This window comes from Mobula birostris, chromosome 24, assembly GCF_030028105.1.
Source record: "Mobula birostris isolate sMobBir1 chromosome 24, sMobBir1.hap1, whole genome shotgun sequence".
NCBI classification, from domain to species: Eukaryota; Metazoa; Chordata; class Chondrichthyes; order Myliobatiformes; family Myliobatidae; genus Mobula; species Mobula birostris.
This window is the reverse complement of record NC_092393.1, coordinates 34,289,356-34,302,815: the sequence shown is the minus strand read 5'-3', so window position 1 is coordinate 34,302,815 and position 13,460 is coordinate 34,289,356. Positions and strand designations below refer to the sequence as shown.

General features: G+C 41.1%; 2 protein-coding genes across 5 annotated transcripts in view; one reads left to right on the top strand and one right to left on the bottom strand.

The window, feature by feature from the left end:
* Nucleotides 1-489, bottom strand: part of jmjd6 (jumonji domain containing 6, arginine demethylase and lysine hydroxylase) — a 33,340-nt gene extending 32,851 nt beyond the window's left edge. The window contains exon 1 of one of the 2 annotated variants that reach the window (XM_072242502.1): nt 231-489. In XM_072242502.1, the coding sequence (XP_072098603.1) occupies nt 231-359 (129 nt within the window). In that variant the 5' untranslated portion in view covers nt 360-489. The remainder of the gene's footprint in view (nt 1-230) is intronic. The other variant, XM_072242503.1, reaches the window with a different exon arrangement.
* A 113-nt stretch (nt 490-602) lies between these two features.
* The window catches only part of mettl23 (methyltransferase 23, arginine), a 33,299-nt gene continuing 20,441 nt past the window's right edge, over nt 603-13,460 (top strand). The window contains exons 1-5 of one of the 3 annotated variants that reach the window (XM_072242506.1): nt 603-754; nt 4,893-4,997; nt 10,699-10,936; nt 11,799-11,883; nt 12,061-12,221. In XM_072242506.1, coding sequence (XP_072098607.1) covers nt 659-754; nt 4,893-4,997; nt 10,699-10,936; nt 11,799-11,883; nt 12,061-12,205 — 669 coding nt within the window. In that variant the 5' untranslated portion in view covers nt 603-658 and the 3' untranslated portion in view covers nt 12,206-12,221. Of the gene's footprint in view, nt 755-4,892; nt 4,998-10,698; nt 10,937-11,798; nt 11,884-12,060; nt 12,222-13,460 lie in introns of those variants that run through there. The other 2 variants (XM_072242505.1, XM_072242504.1) reach the window with 2 other exon arrangements.

The following is a 13,460-nucleotide window of genomic DNA, read 5'->3' as shown; positions in this document are numbered from 1 at the left end:
GGTGGACGAGACAAACCATGCCGAGCTTTTCGGCCAGGCACCCAACTCCCGTAAAAAAAAGTCCGCCTGCAGATCCCACACCGACTCGGCTCTCTGGCGCCGCCACTACTACTGGTGCTTCGGACGGTGTGCTCGTGTGTACGTGCAGGACGTGCTGGGCCGTGTGTTGTTGCTCGGTGTGGGGAGTCAGGGATATAGGGCCAGCCTAAGGCGGCCTGGCCGCTCCTTACCTTGACAGTGCTTAAGGACAGAGAGAAAGTTTCGTGGTAGTTGTGTTTTGTCCAGTCGTAAGAGTCTCTCAACTCGGGGCGGGCACTGCGCTTTGCTTCTTTTATTCGCTTTTTAGCTTTGTGATTCATTTCCTACTCTTTCAAAAGGCCGGAACCCTCTTTTCCCGCCAGCCGCCAATCTCCAAAAGCAGGTCCTCCAGCCGTGGATCCTCGCACTTATAGGCCTTCCAGAATTTTCATACCCCTGCCGTACACTGGCCACATCGGCCTGTCCATCACGCCAACATGAACGGAGTCCCGCCTACACCCCAGTGTCGATTGGACCCATTGTGGGCATAGCTACCTAATTGGTTAACGCCGCTTGTCATTCTAATGACGACACGGGTGCGCCCCGCCTCCGGACGGCCTGAGTTAAAGGTAATGATGTCATGAGCGGTCGGGGCTCCGTCAGTGTGAAGCAGTTTTCGTTTGTGTTAGGGCCATTGGTCGATGGTCCCGAGTCACTGGAGGTTCACATTCCCGAGGTGGGCTAACATCCTGAATTGAACGTTAATGGCAGAGCTCCTGCTCTTTTTTTCTCCCGCATTGGAGACTGCGCCCCAATGAGGGGTGGTGGTGGGTTGGGGGGGTGACTTTGGTGTTCTAATATTTAACTGCCGTTCATTCTTTGGGGCACTCCTCTGTTTCCGTGGATGGTTGCGAAGAAAAAAAACATTTCAGGAGGTATATTGTGTACATTTCTCGGACATTAAATGTATCTTTGAAACTGGCCTGAACCAGTCGGAGCCTCGGCATGAGGTGAAGTTACCGTCAGTGCAGCAGCCAACATGTGCTGACTGGCTCCTTCCCTCGGCAGAGAGGCAGACGGTTCTGATGAAGGCTTCGGCTCGAAACGTCGACTGTTTATTTCCCTCCATAGCTGCCTCCTGAGTTCCGCAGCATTTTGTATGTGTTCCACGAATAGCAGAGCAACTCTATCCTTTACACACACACACACATACCTGAGCTCCTCTCCATCCACGCTGCCACAGCAGAGCCTACCTCATTTACGCTCCCACAGCAGACACTCCCTTCACATGCATACCTGGCTCTTCCCTCCGTTCACGCACACGTGTAAATCAAAGCTGACCTCTCACCTTCTTACCCATATACAAGCTCCCCTACCCTTCCCCTGCATCAGAGCTTCCCTCCAACAATGTCCCACCTCTCTACATACACCTGCCCTCTATTGCCAACCATGCGCACCTCTTATCTTGCTCACCACTGATTTTTGACAGGCTCCTTGCACCCTGCTTCCGTTCCTCACTCCCTTCAGTCACTGTCACCCTGGGATATAGGAACAGACTCGATGGGCCAAAAGACCTAAATCTTGCTCTTATATCTGACTCATTTTCTTTCCTACCCTTCCTCTCACACTTCTTATTCCTGTGATTTTAAGATACAGACCTAATCCTATTTCTGACAACATCAAAGTTGCTGGTGAACGCAGCAGGCCAGGCAGCATCTCTAGGAAGAGGTACAGTCGATGTTTCAGGCCGAGACCCATCGTCAGGACTGTACCTCTTCCTAGAGATGCTGCCTGGCCTGCTGAGTTCACCAGCAACTTTGATGTGTGTTGCTTGAATCTCCAGCATCTGCAGAATTCCTGTTGTTTACTATTTCTGTCAAATCTGTTTTTGGAATGAATCTTGTCGAATCTCTCAAATCTATACATTGTTGATGAACAAATGTGACTGTAACACTAAAGTTAAATGAAGGAGAAAGAAAATTTTAGATGAGTGCAGTAAGAATGAACCAGTCAAATTCCTGTGATCAGCAAGTACTGGGGATGAGGCCTGAGGTTCGAAGGATCAATGAGTCCTGGGGTAATCAGAAGTCTGAGAGTCTGGGCCAGGGGCTGGAGGTTGGAGGTACAGTGTCTTGGGAGTCTAGGGCCAAGAGAGGACGCACAGTGGCAGCCTTTCCTGGGGTTAGAGGTCTCTCTGTGTTCAAGAGTGGGTGGGTAATTAGGAAGATGAGAAAGGGGATTATTTTGCTGTTGTGATGTTTTGTTGCTGCTGTTTTTTTTGCTGAGCATCGTGAACATGCTATGGTGACACTTGCAGGTGGCCCCAGCACATCCATAAATGTGTTGGTTGTTAACACAAACAGTGCATTTCACTGTTTGTTCCAACATGCATGTGATAAATAAATTTGAATCCCTTTTGCACGTTTTCCCTTGCCATATCCATACCCACAGTGACATTCTTTCCCTATCCTCCTCCATTTTTTCCCAATTCTTTATAAACTCCAAATTTTGCCCTGACCACATCTCAATGACCAGTGCCTGCCTTTTTGTTTCGTTCCAAGATTGAAAATCGTACCTTCAGCTAGCATGAGATCTAGAACTTAGGATTTGATCCATTCTGATGCCTCTCTACCCTTTCTCAGTTTCCGTCTCCGTCTCTGGGGACAAACTGTCTACCAATATCTTTTATAAATTTACCAGCTTTCACAGCTATCTTGATTATACTTCCCATCCTGTCACCTGTAAAACTGCCATTCCCTTTTCTACGACGAGGCTTTCCTTTCCAGATCATCAGAGATATCCTCCTTTAAAGAATGCAGTTTCCCTTCCTCCATTATTCCTTACCTGCATCTTCTCCATTTCCCAGACACCTGCCCTTACTCCATCTTCCCCCTGCCTTAATAGGGATAGACTTCTTGTCCATACCCACCACCGAAGGAGCTTCCACATCCAGCACATCTTTCTCCAAAACTTAATGTTATCTTCAATGGGATCTGACCACCAAGCACAACTTTACCTCATCCCTACTCTCTGTATTCCACAGGGACCACTCCTTCCACGATTCGCTTTTCTATTTGTCACTCCACTATACTCTCTCCTACCATTTAACCCTGCAAACAGAAGAAGTGCTACACCTGCCCGTTCACTACCTCCCTCACCTCCATTAAGAGCCCCAAACAGTCCTTCCAGGTGAGGCACTGCTACACCTGAAAAATTTTGGGATCGTCTACTGTATCCACTGCTCCTTTTGCAGCTTCCTCTGCATTGATGAAACCTGATGTAGATAAAATACTGAGGTGGTATTCATGGGTTCATTGTTCATTCAGAAATTTGATGGCAAAGGGGAAGAAGTTATTCCTGAAATGTGTGTGTGTCTTCAGGCTCTTCCTTGATGGTAACAATGAGAAGAGGGTGTGCCCTGGGTGATGGGGTTCCTTAATGATGGATGCTGCCTTTCTGAGGCATCAACTTTAGGTGGTGGTCTGGATGCTAGGGAGTCTAGTGCCCATGATGGAGCTGGCTGAGTTTACAACCTAGCAGTTTTTGCCCATCCTGTGCAGTGGGTCCTTCATACCAGATGATGAACCTTGCTTAGGCAGGAGTTGATTCTAGCCATGACCGTAGTCTCAAAGCACCTCTTCACGGTGGATGGAGTGCTACTGGGCAATAGACTTTAAGGCAGCTCACCCTGCTCTACTTGGACATTGGTAGGATAGTCACCCTTTTGAAGCAGGTGAGAATCTCCAAAGGCAGCAGTGAAAAATTGAAGATGTCCTTGAACACTCCCACCAATTGATTGACATAGGTTTTTAGTACCCTACCAGTTACATCATGAGGTCCTGATGCCTTGCGAGAGTTCGCCCTCTTGAAAAATGTTCTAATGGCTTCCAAGACAGAGATCACAGGGTCACGAGATGCTGCAGGGAGATTCTTCACTCCACCTACAGCAAGCAGAATTCCCCAGTGGCCAGCCATTTTAATTCCAATCCCCATTTCCATTCCAAAGTGTCACTCCATGGCCACCTCTACTGATGCGATGAGGCCACTCGTAGTTTGGTGGAGCAACACTTCATATTCCGACTGGGTAGCCTCCAACATGATGACATCAACATCGATTTCTCTATCTTGTGATAATTTTTCATCCTCCCTGTTCCATCTTCTTCCATTCCCCACTCTTACCCCTTTGCTCTCATCTCTTTCCTAACAGCATCCCCTGGTGTCCCTCCTCCTTCCTTATAATCCATTCTGCGCTCTCTTATCAGAGTTCTTCAGCCCTTTATCTTTTCCATCTATTGCCTTACAACTTCTCACTTCATCCCCACTCCCCCATTCTCCTGGTTTCACCTATCACCTTCCTCTCCTCCCACCTTCTTATTCTGGCTTTTTTCCTTTTTCTTTCCAGTCTTGATGAAGGGCCTCAGCCTGAAACATTGATTTTTTTTCCAAAGGTGCTGCCTGACTTGCTGAGTTTCCTTCAGCATTTTGGAGGGATGGAGCCAAGAGCTGGACAGGTGATTGGCAAAGGGGATATGAGAGGATCATGGGACAGAAGGCTCCATCCCTCCCTCTGTCTTCTCCTACCATTTCAGATCTCCCCCTCCCCCTCCCACTTTCAAATTTCTTACTAACTCTTCCTTCAGTTAGTCCTGACGAAGGGTCTCGGCCTGAAACGTCGACTGTACCTCTTCCTAGAGATGCTGCCTGGCCTGCTGCATTCACCAGCAACTTTGATGTGTGTTGTTTTAACAAAGTAGTTGCTTGTTTTAATCCGTTCCTCTGGGTTGTCAAATTTGGCTGATCAATGCACCTGTAAGTTGTCTTTGTATATTGTCTCCTTAAAGGTGTGATATAAATGTGATGATTTGTATCTTCAGGTACTCGATCCTCAATATGGCTTGTACATATGGCCATGTTCAGTGGTTCTGGCGCAATACGTGTGGTTTAACAAAAGCGAGGTCAAAGGAAAGACCATATTAGAGGTAAAAACAGATAAATCAAAAATCCTGAAACCTTAACTATTTCTACATGGAAAAATTGCAAATTTACTTTGATAATCCTACAAATTTTTTGTTCATATGAATAACCTCATTTGTTGAATTAGCTACGTTCCTAATATATAATTGATATTACATCATGTGCCCCTGTTAAAATCTAAGTTTCTTAAGAAAAAAAATAACGAAACTGAGTAATTTTGAGGTTTCTGCTAAAAATGGCTGCTTATGAATCAGTTCAGGAAGTCAAAAAGTATAAGATGGTTGATTATTTAAAATTATTACTAAATTTTTAAATTTGTTAAATTTTATATGGTTTGGTTTATTTCCATTATAGTTTTATTTTTACTTTATTATACACCTATGTCAGGATGTTTATCGACTATAGCTCAGCATTTAATACCATCATTCCCACAATCCTGATTGAGAAATTGCAGAACCTGGGCCTCTGTACCTCCCTCTGCAATTGGATCCTCGACTTCCTAACCAGAAGACCACAATCTGTGCGGATTGGTAATAACATCTCCTCCTCACTGATGATCAACACTGGCGCACCTCGGGGGTGTGCGCTTAGCCCACTGCTCTACTCTCTATATATACCTGACTGTGTGGCTAGGCACAGCTCAAATATCATTGTTGATGGAATATCAGATGGTGATGAGAGGGCATACAGGAGTAAAATATGCCAACTAGTAGAGTGGTGCCGCAACAACATCAGTAAGACAAAAGAGCTGATTGTGGACTTTAGAAAGGGTAAGATGAAGGAACACATAGCAATCCTCATAGAGCTATCAGAAGTGGAGAAAGTGAGCAGCTTCAAGTTCCTGGGTGTCAAGATCTCTTGAGAATCTAACTTGGTCCCAACATATCGATGTAGTTATAAAGAAGGCAAGACAGTGGCTATACGTTATTAGGAGTTTGAAGAGATTTGGCATGTCAACAAATACACTCAATAACTTCTATAGATGTACTGTGGAGAGCATTCTGACAGGCTGCATCACTGTCTGGTATGGGGGGGGGGCTACTGCACAGTATGAAAAGAAGCTGCAGAGGGTTGTAAATCTAGTCAGCTCCATCTTGGGTACCAGTCTACAAAGTACCCAGGACATCTTCAGGGAGCGGTGTCTCAGAAAAGCAGCGTCCATTATTAAGGACCTCCAGCACCCATGGCATACCCTTTTCTCACTGTTACCATCAGGTCGGAGGTACAGAAGCCTGCAGGCACACACTCAGCAATTCAAGTACAGCTTCTTCCCCTCTGCCATCTGATTCCTAAGTGCACATTGAGCATTATCCACTTTCTCTTCATATACAGTATTTCTGTTATTTGCATGTTTTTATAATCTATTCAATATGTATACTGTAATTGATTTATTATTATTTATTTTTTTCTCTTTACTATGTATTGCATGGAACTGCTGCTGCTGTTAACAAATTTCACGTCACATGCCAGTAATAATAAATCTGATAATCCTTTGCTTATTGGCTGATTTTTTAAATTTAATTTACAAATAAGAAATTATTCATGCAAAGAGCCTTGCAGCCTTGTTGGTGGGTCATGGAAGCAGTTAAAATGGGGGAAGGCTGACTTCAATGGTGTGAGACTGAACCAGCAAAGGGAAAAACAAAATCCAATAAGTACAAGCATTTAAAAGCGAAGTAGTGTGAGTTCAAGGTCAGTGCGTCCCTGTAAGAAGCAAAGGGGGTAAGATGAGAGAACCTTAATTAACAAAAGAAATTGAGGTGATCAGGAAGAAGGAAATGTATGTCAAATATAGGAAATTGTTATCCAATGAGTCCTCTTAATGCTTTATAGAAGATGTACTGTAGGAGATACAAGGGCAAATGTGGATTTTGAAATGCCCTGGCCAACAAAATTAGAGATTTCAGAACACTTTATGAAAGTATGAGAAACAAGGGAATAGCTAATGAGTAGGTCCCTCGTGGATGAAAAGGATAGTCTTTTGTGTGGAGTCAGGGAAAATGTGTGGTGTGCTGAATGAATACTTTATGTCAGCATTCACAAAGGGGGAGGATGGAATTAGGAGAAATGTACACCGATATTGGGTGATGGTAAGTAAAATATACTGCTAACATGTACTGCTAGGATCTTTCTTCTTCATCTATTAATTGATTTGGATGAGAATATCTGGTTTGATTAGTTTGCTAATGACACCTAAATTGATGGAGTTGTGGTTGCTGAAGAATATGGGACATAAATTAGTTGGAAAGCTGGGTGAGGTGGTGTCAGATGGCATTTCGTTCAGACAAGTGTGAGGCAATACATTTTGGTCTTCTAATGCTGTCCAGACATATACAGTAAATAGCAGGGACCTTAACATTGTACCGGTGAGATCTGTGGTGGCAAGTTTATAGTTAGCTGAAGACTGACACAGATGGATAGAGTAGTGATGTGGCAGGGATATAGAGTACAAGAGTTGAGACATCACATTGCAGCTGTACAAGACAAATGTTCGACCACACTTGGAATATTTTGTGCAATTCTGCTCAGCATTGGAAGGATGTGGTAATACTAGAAAAAGTGCAGAAGTAGATGCACCAGGATGTTGCCTGGAAAGGAGGGCTCTAACTTGAAGTCAACTTTGTTCTCAGTTGAGATCAGAAGGCTGAGAGGAAACCTTATGAAGGTTTATATCCAAGGGGAAAGGGGTTCAACATTCAATGGCATAGGTACAGTATAAGGTGAGAGTGAAAATATTCACAGATCTGAGGAGCGGGTCTTTCACATTGAGGGTGGTGGGTATATGGAAGTTGTGAGAGGTGGTGGTACAGGCAAGTACAGTCACAGAATTTATGAGCTTTGCTGATATCAAAAGGAAGGGGAGTCTATTTCAGCTTATATGGCTGAATTGAAGAAACTATCCAAGCACTGTCATTTCAGTGATAGGCTTAATGATGCACTGAGAGATCATTTAATTTGCAGAATCTTACAAGAAAACATTTAAAAACATCTGAAGCACAACTGAAATCGCTGTATGAATGGAAACAGCAGAGAGGCAATTAGGAATGAAAATGAGCGTGAACAAAACAGCAATGTCTAAACAGAAATCTGCCTGGCCAAATTGTGTTACTGTTGTGGCAGGGGCTCACATACACCAAACCAATGCAGGTTTAAAGGCGAAACTTGCAGAGAATGCAACAAAGTAGGACACGTACAAAAAGCATGTCAGGCATGTAAAATTAGTGGACTGCACAGGGAAGAGATAAACATTAAAAATAAATTTGCAGTTTCAAAAAGAGAACTAATTGCCATGCTGTTGATGAAATGTCTGAAAATGATGAGAGGGACACAGGATTGGAAAGCTATGGTGTCGCCTGTTTACAGATGCCTAGGAAAGAAGCCCTGGAGTCAGTGTGCTCCAGCAGAGTGCTGAGGGCAGTGTGCTGCCTCCAGTGTTCGTTTGACTGCAGACTGCTGAACATTCATGGACTTGGGATCTTGAGCTAGATATGTGACTGTATTTTACCAATCTTAAGTTCTTGCTATCTTATGTGCCTTGTGCTGTGTATGACTGTTGGTTCTGTGTTTTTGCACCTTGGCTTCAGAGTAATGCTGTTTCATTTGGCTGTATTCATGGATATTCATTTATGGTTGAATGAAAATTAAAACAAATTCAAGATTTACAACATGAAAGCTAACATGAGATGAGCAATATGGTTTATGCCAGAAGTGAACAGCAAATTAATAAAAATGGAATTGGGACTCTGGCTCTGCTGTTTCAGCTACTTCACAAAATGAGTTTGAACGGCATTTCAAAGATAAAGACCAGAAGCCTGCAGGTATCTAATTAAGAACAAAGTTAACTCCTGTAGGAATCACATTCGTAACAGTGAAATACAAGAAGCCAAATTTGGGCTTGAATGTGGTAGAAAGAGGCGGGCCATCACTGAGGCTATGATTGGCTGAGACAACTACAATTTGATAAGAGATCCATCCACCATTTGCATTGCAAATTGCTTGCAATAGTCAATTGAAAGCAAATTAAGGAAGGTACTGTATGATGCCACAGCAGTGTTCAAAGATGGCATTGGGAAATTTAAACATATCAAATGTAAAATAGTATTAAATGAAGATGTCACACCAAAGATTAACAAAGCCCGTAAGGTTCTTTATACCATCTGTGATAAAGTAGACAGTGAGCTAGATTGCATGGAGGCTGAAGAAATTCTTTCCGAGGTTGAGTAGAAACAATGTTAGTGCTCCCAGTAGTCAAGAAGAATGGGTCCATCATGGTCTGTGGTGAATTTAATGTTACCATCAACTCAGTACTTCAATATCCTATCCTCTGCTCAGGATAGAGGGTATATTTGTAAACTTTTCAGTAAAGTGGACTTAGCTGAGGCCTACTTACAAATGGAGGTGGAAGAAGAGTCCAAAGTGTTTCTCACAATAAACACTCACAAAGGGCTTTATCACTATAGTAGGCTTATTTTTGGAGTAGCATCTGCACCTACACTCTGACAGAAAGCTACAGATCAGGGACTACAATGCTGCCCAGACACTCGGTGTTATGTGGATGACATCATTGTTACCAGTAAGGATGCAAAGGAGCATCCCCCAAAATCTCAAGACAGTGTGAAAAAGAACAGATCATCTTGGGCTCAGAGTACAACATGGCAAGTGTGAATTCTTTAAATCCAGCATTAATTTCTGTGGTCACATGATTGACGCACAAGAATTACACAAGTGTGCTGAGAAAATTCAAGCAGTAGTGGATTCCCCAAGACCAAAGGACATGCCACAGTTGCGGTCATTTTTAGGATTTGTCAATTACTAAAATAGGTTCCTGCCAAACCTGGCTGCTGTGCTCCACCCCATTATTACAGATCGGGAAGAAATGGCAACGGACAAAGCGGTGTGAGGTGACTTTCCAAAAGGCAAAGAAAATGATGTCACTCTACTCATATCAGGATCCACATCGTCCAGTGAAGCTTGCCTGTGACACCTTGTCTTATAGTATTGGTACAGTTATTTCACGTTATGAGTGATGGAAGTAAAAAAAATCCATAGCCTTTGCATCACATTCCCTACTGCTGCAGGGAAAAATTATGCAGATTGACAGGCCGTGAGTCTGGTTTGGGGTGCAAAATGCTTCAACCAGTACTTGTATGGGAGACAGTTTACCCTCATCAACCACTGGTGTCCATTTTCAATCCACAGAAGGGTGTTCCACTAACAGCAGCAGCACAAATGCAGAGATGGGCACTTTCTTGGAGGACACAATTACAAGATCGAATTCAAGATGACAACTAATCATGGAAATACTAGAGAGCAATATATAATTGAGTTGAGATACATTCTATTTGTAGCTAAACAGGGAGTATAGTGTATTTACTATTATAGTAATATTGTAACTATTGATTAAGCATTCTGTCATTTATGTAATTCATTACAGATTATATGTACAAGTACTTTATTTGGCATACGTCATATATGAGCACTGCACTGTAGTAAAATTTAATTCCATGAGTATCCCTGGACTTATGTTTTTTTGTAAATTTTTGCACATTTTCTGGAGTTACAAAACATAATATGGGTCAAATGCAGGAAAATGGGATTTGCAGATGGGCATCTTGGTTGGAATGGATAATGGACAAAAGGGCTTCTTTACCTGCTGCATGTCTCTTTATGATTCTAATATTTTCTATCATTCATTCCCCCAACTAGATTGGAGCTGGTGCAAGCTTACCCGGTATTGTCGCAGCAAAATGTGGTGCCAGTGTAATTTTATCAGACTGTGCAGTGTTTCAGAATTGCTTGGATAACTGTCGGCGAAGCTGCCAGATCAACAATCTTGAAGATGTGCCTGTCATTGGTCTAACCTGGGGACAAATATCTCCTGATCTGGTGCAGTTGCCACAAATAGACATTATTCTAGGATCTGATGTGTTCTATGAACCTGAAGGTAAAGATTGAAATTGACAAAATCTATTATATGCTTTCTTTTTCCAGGAGTATTGTAAAACTTACTTTAATTGCTGATAATTAACAGAGAAAACACTGCCCATAATATGGGCTTTAGTTAGATTCAACAAGATTATGATTTCAGTCAGATGAGCTTAAACTTCAAAACAAACTGCAATGACTTCCAAATAAAAGCATTCTTGAATACTTTAGAAGGAAAATAATGAAATAGATGCCAAAGGAACAATAAACTGACTGAAATGAAATGAACGGTATGACATTGCTCTATCAACTGAATTGCAATAAAATAATCTTTGATAACTTCTTCCCATCGTCTTCTTTGACTTCTAGGACCTATTTACCTTGCTGTGTATTCTAAAACAGAATAGCTTGGTCTTGATACAAGTTTGGATCACTGAAAAATGGCAGCCTGGGTCTGGGTGACAAAATATAGTTTTCCTGTTGCAATGGTAGTAAATACGAGAAGAGTGAACATGACTGAAAAGGAAGTTGACAATTTTTCAATTGTAGATGTCATATAATCAACTGGCAACTGAACCTCTTTTTTTTTATTTTTAACGTATGAGGTGAATAAGTGGAGTATATTTCAGTCAAAATGAATTTTGCTTTTATGCCTTAATTCACAAAACGTGCAGTTGAAGTTGTATTGTAAAACCCAATGAAATGAGCTTTATGATTTGTAACTATTCTCACTTGCACAGGAGAAACTTTTAAGATGATGAATACATTTTTGTACCAAGACTCACTGCCAAGCTTCCAGATATAGCTTTTCATTGCTTTGAATGTGAGCAAATATTAAAATGTGTAAGCTTTGAAATTTCCCCTTCAAATTGATCTTTCAGACTTTGAGGATATATTGACAACTGTTTTCTACTTGATGCAAAAAAATCCAAAAGCACTATTTTGGACCACCTATCAAGAAAGGAGGTAAATCTTTACTTTTTGTTTGAACTGCTGAGTTTACTTTTGATGCTCATTTTCGACTAGATCCAAAAATGATTTTTTTAAATGCATTTAGTGTGTAATTGTAATCATAGTAAAGCATATTTGCATGAAATTCTCATTTATTGACTGATACTTAAAACTATTCTTCCTTGTACTCAGCTATGTGTCAAGAGACTTGGGGAAATTTTGCTTTTTGATCACCAATATTCTACAGCCAACAGGAAGAACTTGCATTTACATAGTTTTCTTTTTTGAATACACCAAAATTAACCTTGAACAAGACATTGTTCTATTGTTTTTATAGCATACAAAGTATGATTTATGTACATTCCTATGAAAATAAAGGACTTTTTTGAAGTTACAACTTTAGACCCTGTCCTTAATTTCAAAATGCTTTTTCATATCAGCTTAAGTTTGTTCTGGCATTCAATAAGAACTTTTTTGAATTTCTGCATTAATTCCACTTGCATCGAAAGTCATCTTCCTTACCCACCCTTTGAATGTTCTTCTTAATCCCCCAAACTGTAACAATACCTATCTTTTTTACCCCCAAATGACATCAGTTATGGCTCTCATATACAGAATTTCAGAGTTCTAATCTTTTCAATGGAAATAAATTCCCATCCCAGTACTATGATCTTAGTTTTAGGTTAACTAGCCACTAGCCTCATGAAGTCCTCAGTTTCATTTCAATAAGATCACCCGATTCCAATCAATTTCATAGAATAAAGGCCCATTCTGTTCAATCTTTCCTTACAGGCCTAAGGTATTAAGCTTAGGCCTAATAAATCTTTGTTACTTTTCCTTGAAGCAAATGAGTCTCTTCTCTGGGTAGGGATGAAAAATATGTAAAATACTGCAGGTGTGCCAAGGTACTTACAGTAGGACATCTTGCTTAAAGACCTTGGAGACAAATGGGTAACAATTACTTGCAATATTGTTTCATGTTCCTGCAAAGTCAACTTTATGATCCCTCTTTGGTTTTGTAAATGCATCTTTAAACAAAATTATAATCTTAACTTTAAAAAACCTTTTCCATTATCTGAACAACTTGGAACAATTTAAAACCTTCACATTATATTCCATTTCCCATTTTTCTCCAAGTACTTAATCAGCTTCTGTACTTCTTATAGCCAAGTTACTATCCAATGGAGTATTCCTATCATTAGTAACTTCATTGCACTACCTAAAACTTTCATTGCATTATAGTGCTTAATAATACTTAACTGTAGAAAACTAGGAACTGAAATCCAATACAATTAGCTAAAGAAATAAATATTGATTTTATAACGTAACCAGACAAACTCTCCACAATATTCATTGACAATTATAATGCAGCTTTTAGCTTGAAGATTTAAATTGCTTGGCTGTTGAGATGAATGTGAGTTGTAGGGGTTAAGGTGGAGGGTGAGCTGGAAAGGAGAAAAGAACATGACTTGTTTCCTTTTTGAAGACATGGTGTATAGATTTAAAATGTTTAATACTTGCACAGATTTGAATAAGTTTGTGATTTAGTTGCTGTAATTTGGAAATCTAAACATAAACAATTAAACCGAAGT